The sequence below is a fragment of the Orycteropus afer genome, unplaced genomic scaffold (assembly GCF_000298275.1).
Source record: "Orycteropus afer afer isolate SDZICR_OR568_19922 unplaced genomic scaffold, OryAfe1.0 scaffold00095, whole genome shotgun sequence".
NCBI classification, from domain to species: domain Eukaryota; kingdom Metazoa; phylum Chordata; class Mammalia; order Tubulidentata; family Orycteropodidae; genus Orycteropus; species Orycteropus afer.
In genome coordinates, this window is record NW_006921682.1 from 2,491,034 (window position 1) to 2,504,598 (window position 13,565).

A 13,565-nucleotide genomic window follows, 5' to 3' on the forward strand; every position below is an offset into this window, starting at 1 on the left:
GCAGGATCAGGCAGTGTTTCGTTCTGCTGTGCATGGGGTCGCTATGAGTCGGAAACGACTCGACGGCACTTAACAACAACAACAACATTTGAGAGACAATTATGCCAGGTATACAATTCTTGGTTGGAAATTTTTCTCTTTCAGGGTTTTATTTATACCATCCCATTTCTTTCTTGCTTGCCTGTTTTCTGCTGAGAAATCAGAGTTTATTCTTATTGGTTGTTCTTTGTATGTAACTTTTTGTTTTTCCTGTCCTGCTTTCAGGATTTTTTGTTTGTCTTTGGTGTTGTTGAGTTTGGTGATGATATGTCTTGGTGATTTTCTTTTGAGGTCTGTCCTGTTTGGCATTCGTTGGACTTCCTGAATGGATATGTTCTCATCTTTCATCATATCAGGGAAATTCTCTTCTAACAAATCTTTGACAATTTTCTCAGTGGTTTTCTTTTTCTCCTCCTGAAATTCCAATTACTCATAGGTTATTCCTTGTGATGGTATTCCACATGAACCTTAGGCTTTCTTCATTTTGTTTTGATCTTGTTTCTGACTGATTCCTTTCCAAAGAAGTACTCAGATATTTCTCTTCCATCTCAATTCTGTCTTTCATTGTTTTGATAATACTCATTTGCCCTTTCAATGTTTATTTATTTCTGAACATTTACTATTAATCTTTTGTATTTCTATCTGTAGATTTTGTATAATTTCTAGTTTTTCATTTATTCTGTCATTTTGTTTTTGTATTTTCTTTCAAAATTGTTCTTGGATTTTATCTATATTTTTTCTTAATTTTTTCAGTGTTTTTCTTAATCTTTCACTCAATCCTTTGAAGGTACGTAAGTATAATTCTTTTGAATTCCTTATCAGGGAGTTCCAGTGCTGCTTCTTCCTCAGTAATGTGTTCTGTGTCTGTATCCTGCTCCCTTATTTCTATCACTTTATCTTGCTTTTTTGTGTGAACTGTGATGGTCTGTTGTCTCTGAGACTTTGTGACACTGTTGTAATTAGATCTCTGTTAACTGTTTGTGAACAGCAGTTAAGGGTGAGTCAGGCTCTTCTTGGTGGTCATTTATCGTTGGCCAGTTGGTGAACAAGGAAGTGGTGGCTCTCACTCAGTAAGTGGAGCTGCAGGAGGTGTGATTGTGGTTGTGTCATATGAGCATGGTTGCTCTCTCTCACTAAGACCAAAATAAGGATCAAAAAACCATTAAAAAAGTAAAAGGAAGTAGATAACAAACACACCACATAAATGTACTGGAACAATCACCAAAAAAAGGAAAAAGAAAAGAAAGAAAGAAAAGAGTAACAAGCCTGCACAATCTGGGGAGGGGGCAATAAGAGAAAAAAGGTAGAGTAGGAGAATCATGAAGAAAAAAAATAGGAAAAATGCAAAAAGTAAAACAAAGAATGGGGTTAACCATGAGAAAGAAAATAAATGGGAATTAGGAACAGGGCAGAGAGAAAAAGCTGAAAACTAGATCCTGGGAAGAGAAGAATAAACAATAATAATAAAAAGGACAAAAGAAAAAAAATAATAATAGTAATAATTTACAAACAGACAAAAACAAACTTTAAAAAAAGAAAAGGACAAAAAAAATATGAGCAGGGAGGGGTAGGGCACCGAGGCTCTGTCCGAACACACAGACTGTGATGGAATTCCTGCTGGCCCAGAAGGTGGGTGGGAGTGAGGGATGGCCACACTTCCCTTCACCAAGAGGGTGTGGGTATAAGAATAACAAGGAGAATATCACACCTTTCTAGTTGTTTGCATCTGGAATGTCCTTGTGGTTCCTGAGAAGTGGAGCCTATTCTTAGGTTTCTGGAATCTTAGAGAACACTGTAGCGTTAAATATCTAAAATGGTTGAACCAGTTGTAAACATTCAAAATGGCTGCTCCGTCTGGACAAGCAAAAGTCCACAGCTCAGCCCATCTCCTTCTTTGCTACTTCCCCTTTTATTCACCAGCCACCAGTGCAGTCCTCTGTGTAGCCCCTGGCTAGGAGGGCCTATTTTCAGGTTAATTCTTAGGTCCTTACACCATTTGACAATATATATCCAAGCTGTCCATGCTGTCAGGATTGCTGGCGGACTGTAGCTCCGTATGTCTCCTTTTTTGGTGTTTTCATGTGGGTTCTTCTACTAGTTGGAGTTTAGTCCACTTCTGTATCCTTCCTTTAAAAGTTTAGAGCTCCAGGATTATCTTCTGTATCTGTATTAATTAGTTCCCTTTTTCTTTGTTGAAGAGGGTCTGTGTGGTTTGTCTCCCTATTCTGCCATCTTAGGAGAACCTTCTAAAGTTATAGATCTTGTGATGAAGAGAGTATCCTACATTATCCAGGTGGGCTTACCTGAATCATATGAATCCTTAAAATCAGGAAATCTTTTGCAGCAGTGTTCAGAAGGATCTGATGATAGAGAAAAGTCAGAGAGAGATGAAATTTTTGTTTTTGAAGAAGGAGGTTAAGGACCAAGGAATGCAGGTGACCTCTAGAAACCGGAAAAGGCAGGGGTCTGAAATCTCCCCTAGAGTCCTAAGAAAGAAATGTAACCCTGCTGACCCTTTGGTTTTTATCTCAGTGAAACATGCACTTCTATGTTACAAAACTGTAAGGTAGTAAATTTGTCTTGTTTTAAGCCATTAAATGTCTGGTAACTTGTAAAAGAAGCAACAGGTAACTAATACAAATGGTAAATCATCCAGCTGAATGGGAAAGCGAAGGAATGAAATATTCTTCCTCTGGTAATATTTGTTTTCTTTTTTAGGTAGTTGTTGAGTTGGGAAAATTTGAAAGGAGGAAGTTTGAAAATTCCAGTTTGCAAAATGGACATAAAAGTTTGGAGAAAGAGCCTAAATATCTCTATTCATTCCTTAAGAAAGACACATTGACTCCAAATGGGAAAAAATCATCTGAAACTGACAGTTACCCTATTATGCTGTGGTGGTCCCCGCTGACGGGGGAAACTGGAAGGCTAGGCCAATGTGGGGCAGATACTTGTTTCTTCACCATTAACCGGACGTACTTGCACCACCACATGACCAAAGCATTCCTCTTCTATGGTAAGTAGGGATTTTGGCTTTCTCCCTTTATTTGCTATCATCTTACTCCAAAGCTGGGTTATTGCTTTCCTCGTGTATTAGTTTCTTATGGCTGCTGTAACAAAGTACCACTAGCTGGGTGGTTTAACACAACAGAAATTTATTCTCTTACAGTCAAAATTCAGGGTATCAGCAGGGATGTGTTCTCTCTGAAGGCTCTGGAGAAGATCCTTCCTTGTCTCTTTCAGTTACTGGTAGCTCCAGGTGTGCCCAGGCTTGTAGATGTATCACTCCAATATCTACCTCTGTCTTCATGTGGCTTTCTTTCTTCTGTGTCTGTCTCTGTGTCTCTTTTCCTTGTTTTATAAGGACACCAGTCATATTGGACTAAGGGCCACCTTGCTTCATCCAGTATGACTTTATGTTAGCTAATTAAATCTGCAGATATGCTATTTTCAAATAAGGTCACATTCACAGGTACTAGAGGTTATGGCTTAAACATATATTTTTGGAGGACACAAATCAACCCTTAATACCTACCAAGGAAGAGTTGGTGGCATTCCCCTGGAGAATGCTTTGCCAGGCTTGATTTCCTCAAGTAACTACTACTACAGGTAACCACTTACTTGTAAATCAAGTAACTACTACTACAAGTAACTAACTTTGTACTACAAAGTTACTACTTGTACTACTTATTTTGTACTACAAAGTTACTACAAAGTTACTACTTGTTGTAACTACTTGTAGTTACAACAAGTAACTACTACTACAAGTAACTACTTACTTTGGTAAGTACATTAAATAAAGGAGCCTGACCAACATAGAGGTAGTTGGCTGGGCCTCTTTGTATTTATGGAGGAAAGAGATATTTTTTCTCCCCTTTTCACAGTTATGTGCTGTGCTCACTGAATTTGATAGTTGATGACTTGAGTATTGATTTTTACTGCTGAACATCAATTCAGAATGTTACCTGTGATAATAGCCAGGAGATATGGATTCCCACAACAGATGTTTATTTGGACAAAAGTCAAGCACAATGTTCTTTATTTCATTAATGTCAGATTAATCAGAAATAAAAATAAAAAGATTGTTCAGCTTTTAGGAATAAATAGGTATTTGTCACTTCTGAAGGATGATTATATATTATGCTGGGATTGAAGGGCAACCTTACCCAAGGGTAGGTGGAGTTAGCAAGATGTCAGCAGCAAAGTTAGAAATAAGGGTCTCCTGGGTTATGAGTGGTGGGAATGAGGAGAAATACATATTAGCAAATGAGTCCAAATTAAGGTTAATTAGTTACATTAGGAAATCAATGCAAGGAAATCTAAGATGAAAGTATATCTATATATGTTTATATGGGAGCTATGGTGGTGTAGTACCTAAGGCATTTGACTGCTAACCAGAAGGCTGGCGGTTCAAACCCACCAGCCACTCCTCGGAAGGAAGGTTGAGCAATCTACCTCCATAGAGATACTGCCTCGGAAACCGAAGGAGGGGTCACTGTGAGTCGATTCGACTTGATGACAGTGAGTTTTTTGAAATATATATATTTATCAAGGAGTCTTGGTGGTATAAAAGTTAACTGCTTAATTGCTAACTGAAAGGTTGGCAATTTAAACCCACCCAGCACAGTGGCCCTATGGAAGAAAGACCTGGGAATTTGTTCATGTAAAGATTACAGCAAAAAGAAAAAAAATAGATTACAGCCTGGAGAATCCTAATAGGCAGTTCTGTTATGTTGCATAGGGTTGCTATGAGTTGAAATTTAGTCAGTGGCACCTAAGATCAACATGTATATATATACATGCATATATCCATATATGTACATGTATAGGTAGTCCCCAATTTACCACACTTATGATTGTCTTTTTTTAATTCATCTTACCATTAGTAATATGCACTACATACAATGTTGCAGTGCGTAGTTTGTTCATGTTATCATTCTCAAATATTCACTGACAGATGTTCAATGTTATGATTTATAAAGATAGTGATAATAATGGACTAATAATGAAAACTGAAAAAAAATAAATATTCAACTTAGATCAGAACTGACTTATGATGGATGAGTCATGAGAACAGAACTTCATCATAAGTCAGGAACTCCTGTATATATGTATTAAAAAAGAAAAAAAAAAAACCCGAAACTCATTGCCATTGAGTTGATTCTGAAGCATAGAAACCCTAAAGGCTAGAACTTTAGAGTAGAACTACAGAGTGGAACTGCCCATAGGGTTTCCAAGGCTGTAATCTATATGGAAGCAGATTTTCTGGAGGATCAGCTGGTAGATTTGAATCAATAAACTTCTGGTTAGCAGCTGAATGCTTTAAACACTGCACAATCAAGGTTCCTTTATATATGTATATACACAAACACACATGTGTGCACGCATATGTGTGTGTATCTGTCTGTCTGTCTCATGATGGCTTTAGAGAGGCAGAGTGAAAACTGGGATATAGAGCTGAGTCCTTCTCCGTATTCTACCTAATAAGTGGAATAAAACAGAAAATGGGTCCAATAAGAAATCACCCAAATCCTAACAAAAAAAAAAAAAGAATGAGATGCAAAATGTGCCTCACTCAATGGTCTGGGCTACAGAACAGTGAGCACTAGTGCCTTGGTAGAGGTAAGGCACCAGAGATATACCAGGTACCTATAAATCCATAATGGACATAATGGAGTGCAGACCCTGTGTGAATTGCCTCCCAGGGCCGCTGATGTCCTCATGGATTTGCCTGTAATCTGTGTCCTTGGAAATGAATCCACATAGCTTTGAGAAGTGGAGGCTGTTTATACAGGGCCAGGCAGGAAGATCATTTGTCTGGAGAGGAGAACAGCCTGAATAGTGCAAAGTACTTATTGTGAATATCATTTAATTTTGAATACTATTAAAGATAGAATATAATATATGACATTGCATGTATCATGATGCCTTTCCAAAATCCAAAAAATTTTCAATTCTGAAATTTATCTATCTAGCTCTGAGGGTTTTCGATAAGAGATAGTAGTCCACTAGTGGTGTTTTGAGAGGTAATGAAAGTAAATGTATGAGTTTCAAATCCCGAACTTTTGCAGAAACTCCTAGAAATATTTCATTTATACACAAAAATATCTAGATATAATGTGACTTAAGTATTCATCATGTAGAGTCCCTGGGTTAACATAAGCAATTAGTTTTGGCAGTTTGAGTCTGCCTAGAGGTGCCTCTGGTAGCATAGTGGCTAAAAGCCCTTGACTGCTAACCAGAAGGCTGGTGGTTCAAACCCACCAGCCACTCCTTGGAAGGAAGATTGGGCAATCCTACTTCCGTAGTGATACTGCCTCGGAAACCCAAGGAGGGGTCGCTATGAGTCGGGGCCGACTCGACGGCACATAACATCAACAACAGAGGTGCCTCAGAAGAAAGGCTTGGGTGATCTACTTCCCCAAAAATCAACCACTGAAAGCCCTATGGAGCACATTTCTACTCTGATACACATAGGATCACCGTAGATTTGGGTCAACTTGATGGAAACTGGTTTTTATCAAGGCGATGACCTTTCTTAATGCTTGTCTTCCAAGGCACCTTACTGGATATAAATTCAATTTTACTAGCTATTGCCAACCAATATCTAAAGTGGTTGTATTATACTCACTGTCTTTGAAGCATTTAAAAAATTTTAATGTTATATATACACATGCATCTTTTATATCTCTAAGTAGTGTGTAATGTTACTTGAATTTTTCAGTTTAGGCATTATTATTGAAGATGCTATGGAGATGCATATTAACTCACTTTTTCACTCCAGCTCTCTCCTCATGCTCAATATCTATTGCCATCCAGTTGATTCCAACTCATAGTGACCCTATCGACCAGAATAGAACTGTCCCATAGGGTTTCCAAGGCTGTATTGACTCGACGGCGTATAACAACAACAACAACAACAACCCTTTACAAAAGCTGACTGCCCCGCTGGTAGGTTCTAACCACTCACCTTTTGCTTAGCAGCTGAGTGCTTAATCACTGTGCCACCAGGGCTCTTTTTTTTCTATTATGATGACTATGTACATTCTATTCACATGAGCCATTCCATGTACTAAGATTTCTTTTCTTCTCCAGCACAGCTTGCTATTTTTATTGGAGTAGCTAATGCATCAGAGGCGTTCTGGTGGTGCTGTGGTAAGCCATTTGGCTACTAACCAAAAGGTTGGTGGTTTGAACCCACCAGCTACTCCACTGAAGAAAGATAAGGAATCTGCTCCCTAAAGATTTAGAGCCTTGGAAACCCTATGAAGGTTGTTATAAGTTGGAATCGACTTGATGGCAGTGGGTTTTGTTTTTGTTTTTTCAGTTAATGCATCAGATATTGTATTCATTTCATCTTAAAATATTTCCAGTAGAGATGTCTGTCCTTCTTGGGAGGAGATTCCCTGTGCCTCACTTTTGCATTAAATTTCCTGTTTCTTTTATATCTTGTTTTCCTTTCTCTTTTCTTATACCTTTATTTTGGTATTTTCTGAGAAAGATTCATGGGAGGTAAGTGTTTAGAGACTTTGCTTGTATAAAACTTATTGACAGTTTGGCTTGGTAGATTAGAATTGTAGATTAACAATTACTTTCTTTCAGATTTTCAAAGGCATTCCTCCCCTATCTTCTGAGTTCCAGTGTTGTTGCTGAGGAATCCAAAGCTGTTCTGATCCCTCATCCTTTGTATGTAATGTGCTTCTCCCCTTCCCTGTTTCCTTTGTCTGGAAACTTGAAGAATCTTCTCTTTTGGAAATCTAGTAATGACTGGCTTGGTGTGGGTCTAATTCCTTTTATTGGAACAGTCACTCAACTGCCCAATGGCTAGGAAATCTATAGAATATTTCGCTGGGTAAATTTTCCAGGATTTACAGCTCTACAGGTTCAGATACTTATTTTTGTTAGTACACTTCATAAACCATACCTCAGATCTTCTTACTCTCCGGCTTCTGAAACCATCAGTGACTCCCATTGAAAACTGAGTGTATACCATTTTTATTACCCTGCATTATTACAAGGCTTTCTGTGATCTGACAACAATTTAACTTCTAAACTTAACCTCTGTGACTCTACCATCTAAATTCTATGTTCATAAGTCAAACTGGAATAGTCATCACTTTAGACATAAGCCATAAGTATTGCTAATTTAGCACCATTGGTCATTCAATTTATGTGTCTTAGAATGTTCTTTTTATATCTGCCCTGTGAAAATAATCTACAAGTAATTACCATTTTGACAATGTGGATGAATAATATACATTTTGATGTTAAAGAGTATTATCTTGAGACTACAATATTACCCAATAGGGCTAAAGGTCATATATAACCGGTTGCTATTGAGTTGACCCTCTACTTTACCAAGCATAATATCTTTCTCCAGGGACTGGCTCCTCTGACAACATGACCAAAGTATGAGAGAAGAAGTCTGGCCATTCTCACTTCTAAGGAACATTCTGGTTATACTTCTGTCGAGATAGATTTGTTCATTCTACTAGCAGTCCATGGTACATTCAATATTCTTTGCCAACACCACAAGTCAAATGCATCAATTCTTCTGCAATCCTCCTTATTCATTGTCTAACTCTCACATGCATATGAAGGTATTGAAAATACCATGGCTTGAGTCAGGCACATCTCAGTCTTCAAAATGACATCTTTGGTCTCTTACACTTTGAAGAGTTCTTTTGCAGCACATTTTTCCAATGCAATGCATCATTTGATTTCTTGACTACTGCTTCCATGGGGGTGTTGTTGTGAGACTTTCATGGGCGTTGATTGTGGATCTGAATAAAATGAAATCCTTGACAACTTCGATCTTTTCTCCATTTATTGTGATGTTGCTTATTGGCCTTTATGCTGAGGTGTAATCCATACCAAAGGCTATAGTGTTTGACTTTCATCAGGAAGTGCTTCAAGTCTTCTAAGTTTCTTTGATGTTAGGGCAACATCAGTTTATCGTTCTCCTTTCTCCCTCCTCACCTCCATACTGAGCACAGTGCCTTGTGCATAGTAGTGACTCAAAATATTCACAGAGAGTCAGAAATGTAAAAGACCAGAGAGTCTAACTTCCTCTTTGTAATGCTGAGAAGACTGAGGCTCAGGGAGATTAAGAGATGCACTATAATTATGTAGAGGTCACCAGTATAGTTGGAAGGAGAACCAAGATTTCCTGACACCTGATCTAGTGCTCTTTGGATGCTACCATATTTGAATGTTCATGCATGAGTATAATTAAAGCTGGATGTTTGGTTTTTAAGGACAATAGCGAAATTCTTGCCTTCCATGTGAGACACCTGGGTTGGATTCCCAGCAAATGAACCTCATGTTCAGCTACTAACCGTTTGTCATTGGAGGCTTGTATGTAGTTATGATGCTGTGCAGGTTTTAGTGGAGCTTCCAGACTAAGGTGCTCTAGGAAGAAAGGCCTGGTGATCCATTCCCTAAAAATCAGCCAATGAAAACCCTATTGAACAAAATAGTCCTATTTCTTGTGCAAGGGGATGTCATGAGTTAGGGTCTGACTGGATGGAAGCTAACAACAACCACATTTGGTTTTTGGATTGGCTTAAGGGGTATGGCTTTCAACAGCTCATTAATAAGTCTCTTGAGCAAAATAGAATGAGCCCTGTATTTTTCTGTCTGAGGGTTCCAAATTCTAATTAAGTAGGTCATTTAAAACTGCAAATGAGGCTCTGGTGTAGCAGGATTGAAAGAAAAGGAAGAAAGAATGATTGAGGAATCAAAAGCTGACCTAATTAAGAGAAAAACAAGCTTGAGGGATTATGTGACCTTGAAGTTTTTGTAAACCAGAACATTTTTGGATTTGTCTTTTACTTTTGTAGCCTACTTTCTTCTTCTTCTTCTAGAAATGATTCATTTACTTAATAAAAACATATTTGTGGGGGTAATAGAGATTTTCCAAGTGATTGTAAATCGTAATGAATAGTGTCTGGGTTGAACTATGAGAAATACAAGGATTTACCTACATTAACAGTTCCCTGAACCAAAAACTAAGCAATCACAAGTGTATAAGTTAGCTTTTTTTTTTTCCACTTTAAAACCATTTTCATAGTTACTGAGGTTAGTTAGTCTTAGAAACTGTCACTGTAGTGATTTCACAACATAATTCTGTCTTTAAATATTTCTTGAAAAGTGCTCCTAGTGAAGGAGGGGTTTGAATACCCTTGAGAGTGAGGATAGAGAAGGACTGCTTGTGTTTTAGGTGCATTTGTAAATAAATGTTTTATTAAGCATAGGAGCATGAAAGAAAGAGAAAACTAGGCTACTGAAATATTTCACTTTCTTATGGATAATAGCACACCTTGAAGAAGTCTGGATGTTATAGAGAGTTGGTCTACCTCAAGGGAGAACTACAATCTAGCTCTCTGGTATTAGATATGGAATGATTGGTAGGTGTCATAGTATCTCTCCTCATGGGTGCCGTATCTTTATTTTCCCTCTCATAGTTTTTAACACACTTCATTCATTACCTTTTTAAAACAGCCTCATATGTTGTTGTTGTCAGATGCTATTGAGTTTGTTTTGACCCACAGGGACCCTATAACAGAATGAAACACTGCTTGTCTGGTGCCATCCTCATAATCTTTGCTATACTTGAGCCCAATATTGTAGCCACTGTGTTCAATCCATCTCATTGTGGGTCTTCCCCTTTTTCACTGACCCTCTGCTTTACCAAACATGCTATCCTTCTCCAGGGATTGGTCTCTTCTGACAACATGACCAAAGTAGGTGAGACAAAGTTTAGCTATACTTGCTTCTAAGGAACACTCTGGCTATACTTCTTCCAAGACAGATTTGTTTGCTCTTCTGGCAGTCCATGGTTTTTTCAGTGTTCTTGGCCAATACCACTATTGAAATGCATCAATTTTTCTTCAGTCTTCCTTATTCATTGTCCAGCTTTCACATGCATATGAAACTATTGAAAATATCATGGCTTGGGTCAGGCTCATCTCAGTCTTCAAAGTGACATCTTTGCTTTTTAACACATTAAAGAGGTCTTCTACAGCAGATGTGCCCAATGCAATCTTGACTACTGCTTTCATGAGAGATGATTGTGGATCTAAGTAAAATGAAATCCCTGACAACTTCAGTCTTTTCTACATTTATCTTGATGTTGCTTATTGGTCAGTTGTGAGGATTTTTGTTTTCTTTATGTTGAGGTGTAATCCATACCTTTAGAGATCATCTAAAGAAGAGATTTCATGCATTGAACACCAATGACTGAAAACCAGAGGAATTGTGGGGTGACATCAAGAACATCATCTATGAAGAAAGCAAGAGGTCATTAAAAAGAGAGGAAAGGAAGAAAAGACCAAAATGGAGGTCAGAAAAGACTCTGAAACTTGCCCATGAATGGAGAGTAGCTGAAGGAAATAGAAGAAATGACAAGATAAAAGAGCTGAACAGAAGATTTCAAAGGGCAGCTTGAGAAAACAGAGTCAATTATTATAATGAAATGTGCAAAGACCTGGATTTAGAAAACCAAAAGGGAAGAACATGCTTGACATTTCTCAAACTGAAAAAATTAAGGAAAAAATTTAAGCCTTGAGTTGCAATATTGAAAGATTCTATGGGGAATATATTAAATGATGCAGGAAACATCAAAAGAAGATAGAAGGAATGAATACACAGAGTTACTATACCAAAAAGAATTGGTCAATGTCCATCCATTTCAGGAGGTGGCATATGATCAAAAAGCAATGATATTGGTATGGCGGTATGAAGTCAAAGGTGCACTGAAGGAGTTGGTGAAAAACAAGGCTCCAGGAATTGAAGGAATACCCACTGAGATGTTTCAACAAATGGATGCCATGCTGGAGGCATCTACTTGGCAGCTACCTGGCCAACTGCCTGGCAGAGATCCACATTTGTACCCATTCCAAAGAAAGGTGACCCACAGAATGTGGAAATTATCAAACAATATCATTAATAGCACATGCAAGTGATATCTTACTGAAGAAAATTCGAAAATGATCGCAGGAGTATATTGACAGAGAACTTCCAGAAATGAAAGCTGAATTTAGAAGAGGATGTGAAATGAAGGATATCATAGCTGATGTCAGATGGATCTTGGCTCAAAGCAAAGAATACCAGAAAGATGTTTACTTGTGTTTTATTGACTATGCCAAAGCATTCAATTATGTGGATCATAACAAATTATGGATAACATTGAGAAGAATGTGAATTCCAAAACACTTCATTGTACTCATGAGGAACCTGTACATAGACCAGGAAGCTGTAATTTGAACAGAACAAGGGGATACTACATGGTTTAAAATCAGGAAGGGAGTAAGTCAGGGTTGTATCCTTCCACCATACTTATTTAATCTGTATGCTGAGCAAATAATCCAAGAAGCTAGAGTATATGAAGAAGAATGTGGCATTAAGATTGGAGGAAGGCTCATGAACAACCTGTGATATGCAGACAACACAACTTTTCTTGCTGAAAGTGAGGATGACTTGAAGCACTTACTGATGAAGATTGAAGACTATAGTCTGCAGTATGGATTACACCTCAGTATAAAGAAAACAAAAATCCTCACAACTGGACCACACAACAAATCACAACAGCATCACAGCAAATGGAGAGAAGGTTGAAGTTGTCAAAGACTTCATATTATTTGGTTCTACAATCAACACCAGTGGAAGCAGCAGTCAAGACATCAGATGATGTATTACATTGGGCAAATCTGCTGCAAAAGACCTCTTTCAAGTGATGAAGAGCAAAGATGTCTCTTTGAAGACTAAGATATGCCTAACCCAAGCCATGGTATTTTCAATTGCCTCATGTGCATGTGAGAGACGCACAGTGAATAAAGACCAAAGAAGGGTTGATGCTTTTGAGTTGTAGTGTTAGTGAAGAATACTGAGAGTACCATAGACTGCTAAAAGAACTAGCAAATTTGTCCTGGAGGAAGTGCAGCCAGAATGCTCCTTGGAAGTGAGAATGGCCAGACTTTGTCTCACCTACTTTGCTCATGTCAGAAGGGACCATTCTCTGGAGAATATCATGCTTGCTAAAGTGGAGGATTAGTGAAAAAGGGGAAGACCCTCAACGAGATGGATTGTAACAGTGCAATGATTGACTCAGGTGCAGCAGGGTTCATGAGGATGTCACAGGACCGGGTAGTGTCTCGTTCTGTTGTACATAGGGTCACTATAAGTTGGAGATGACTTGACAGCACCGGACAGCAACAATTCATACTGAAGGTGGTAGTCTTAGATCTTCTTCAGTAAGTGCTTCAAGTGATCTTCACTCTCAGCAAGCAAAGTTATGTCATCTGCACATCGTAGGTTGTTTGTTAGTCTTCCTTCAATCCTGGTGCTGTGTTCTTCTTCATATAGTCCAGTTTCTCAGATTATTTGCTCAGCATATGGACTGAATAAGTATGGTGAAAGGATACAACCCTGATGCACACCTTTCCTGACTTCAAAAGATCCAATGTCTTCTTTTTCTGTTCAATTGGTCTATATAAAAGTTCCTTTTGAGCACAATGAAGTGTTCTGGA

General features: G+C 38.1%; 1 protein-coding gene across 1 annotated transcript in view; it reads left to right on the forward strand.

Moving 5' to 3' along the window:
• The window catches only part of FUT10 (fucosyltransferase 10), a 195,420-nt gene that overhangs the window by 18,648 nt on the left and 163,207 nt on the right, over positions 1 to 13,565 (forward strand). Inside the window, exon 2 of the mRNA XM_007942679.1 lies at positions 2,758 to 3,052. Within this exon, the coding sequence (XP_007940870.1) occupies positions 2,758 to 3,052 (295 nt within the window). The remainder of the gene's footprint in view (positions 1 to 2,757; positions 3,053 to 13,565) is intronic.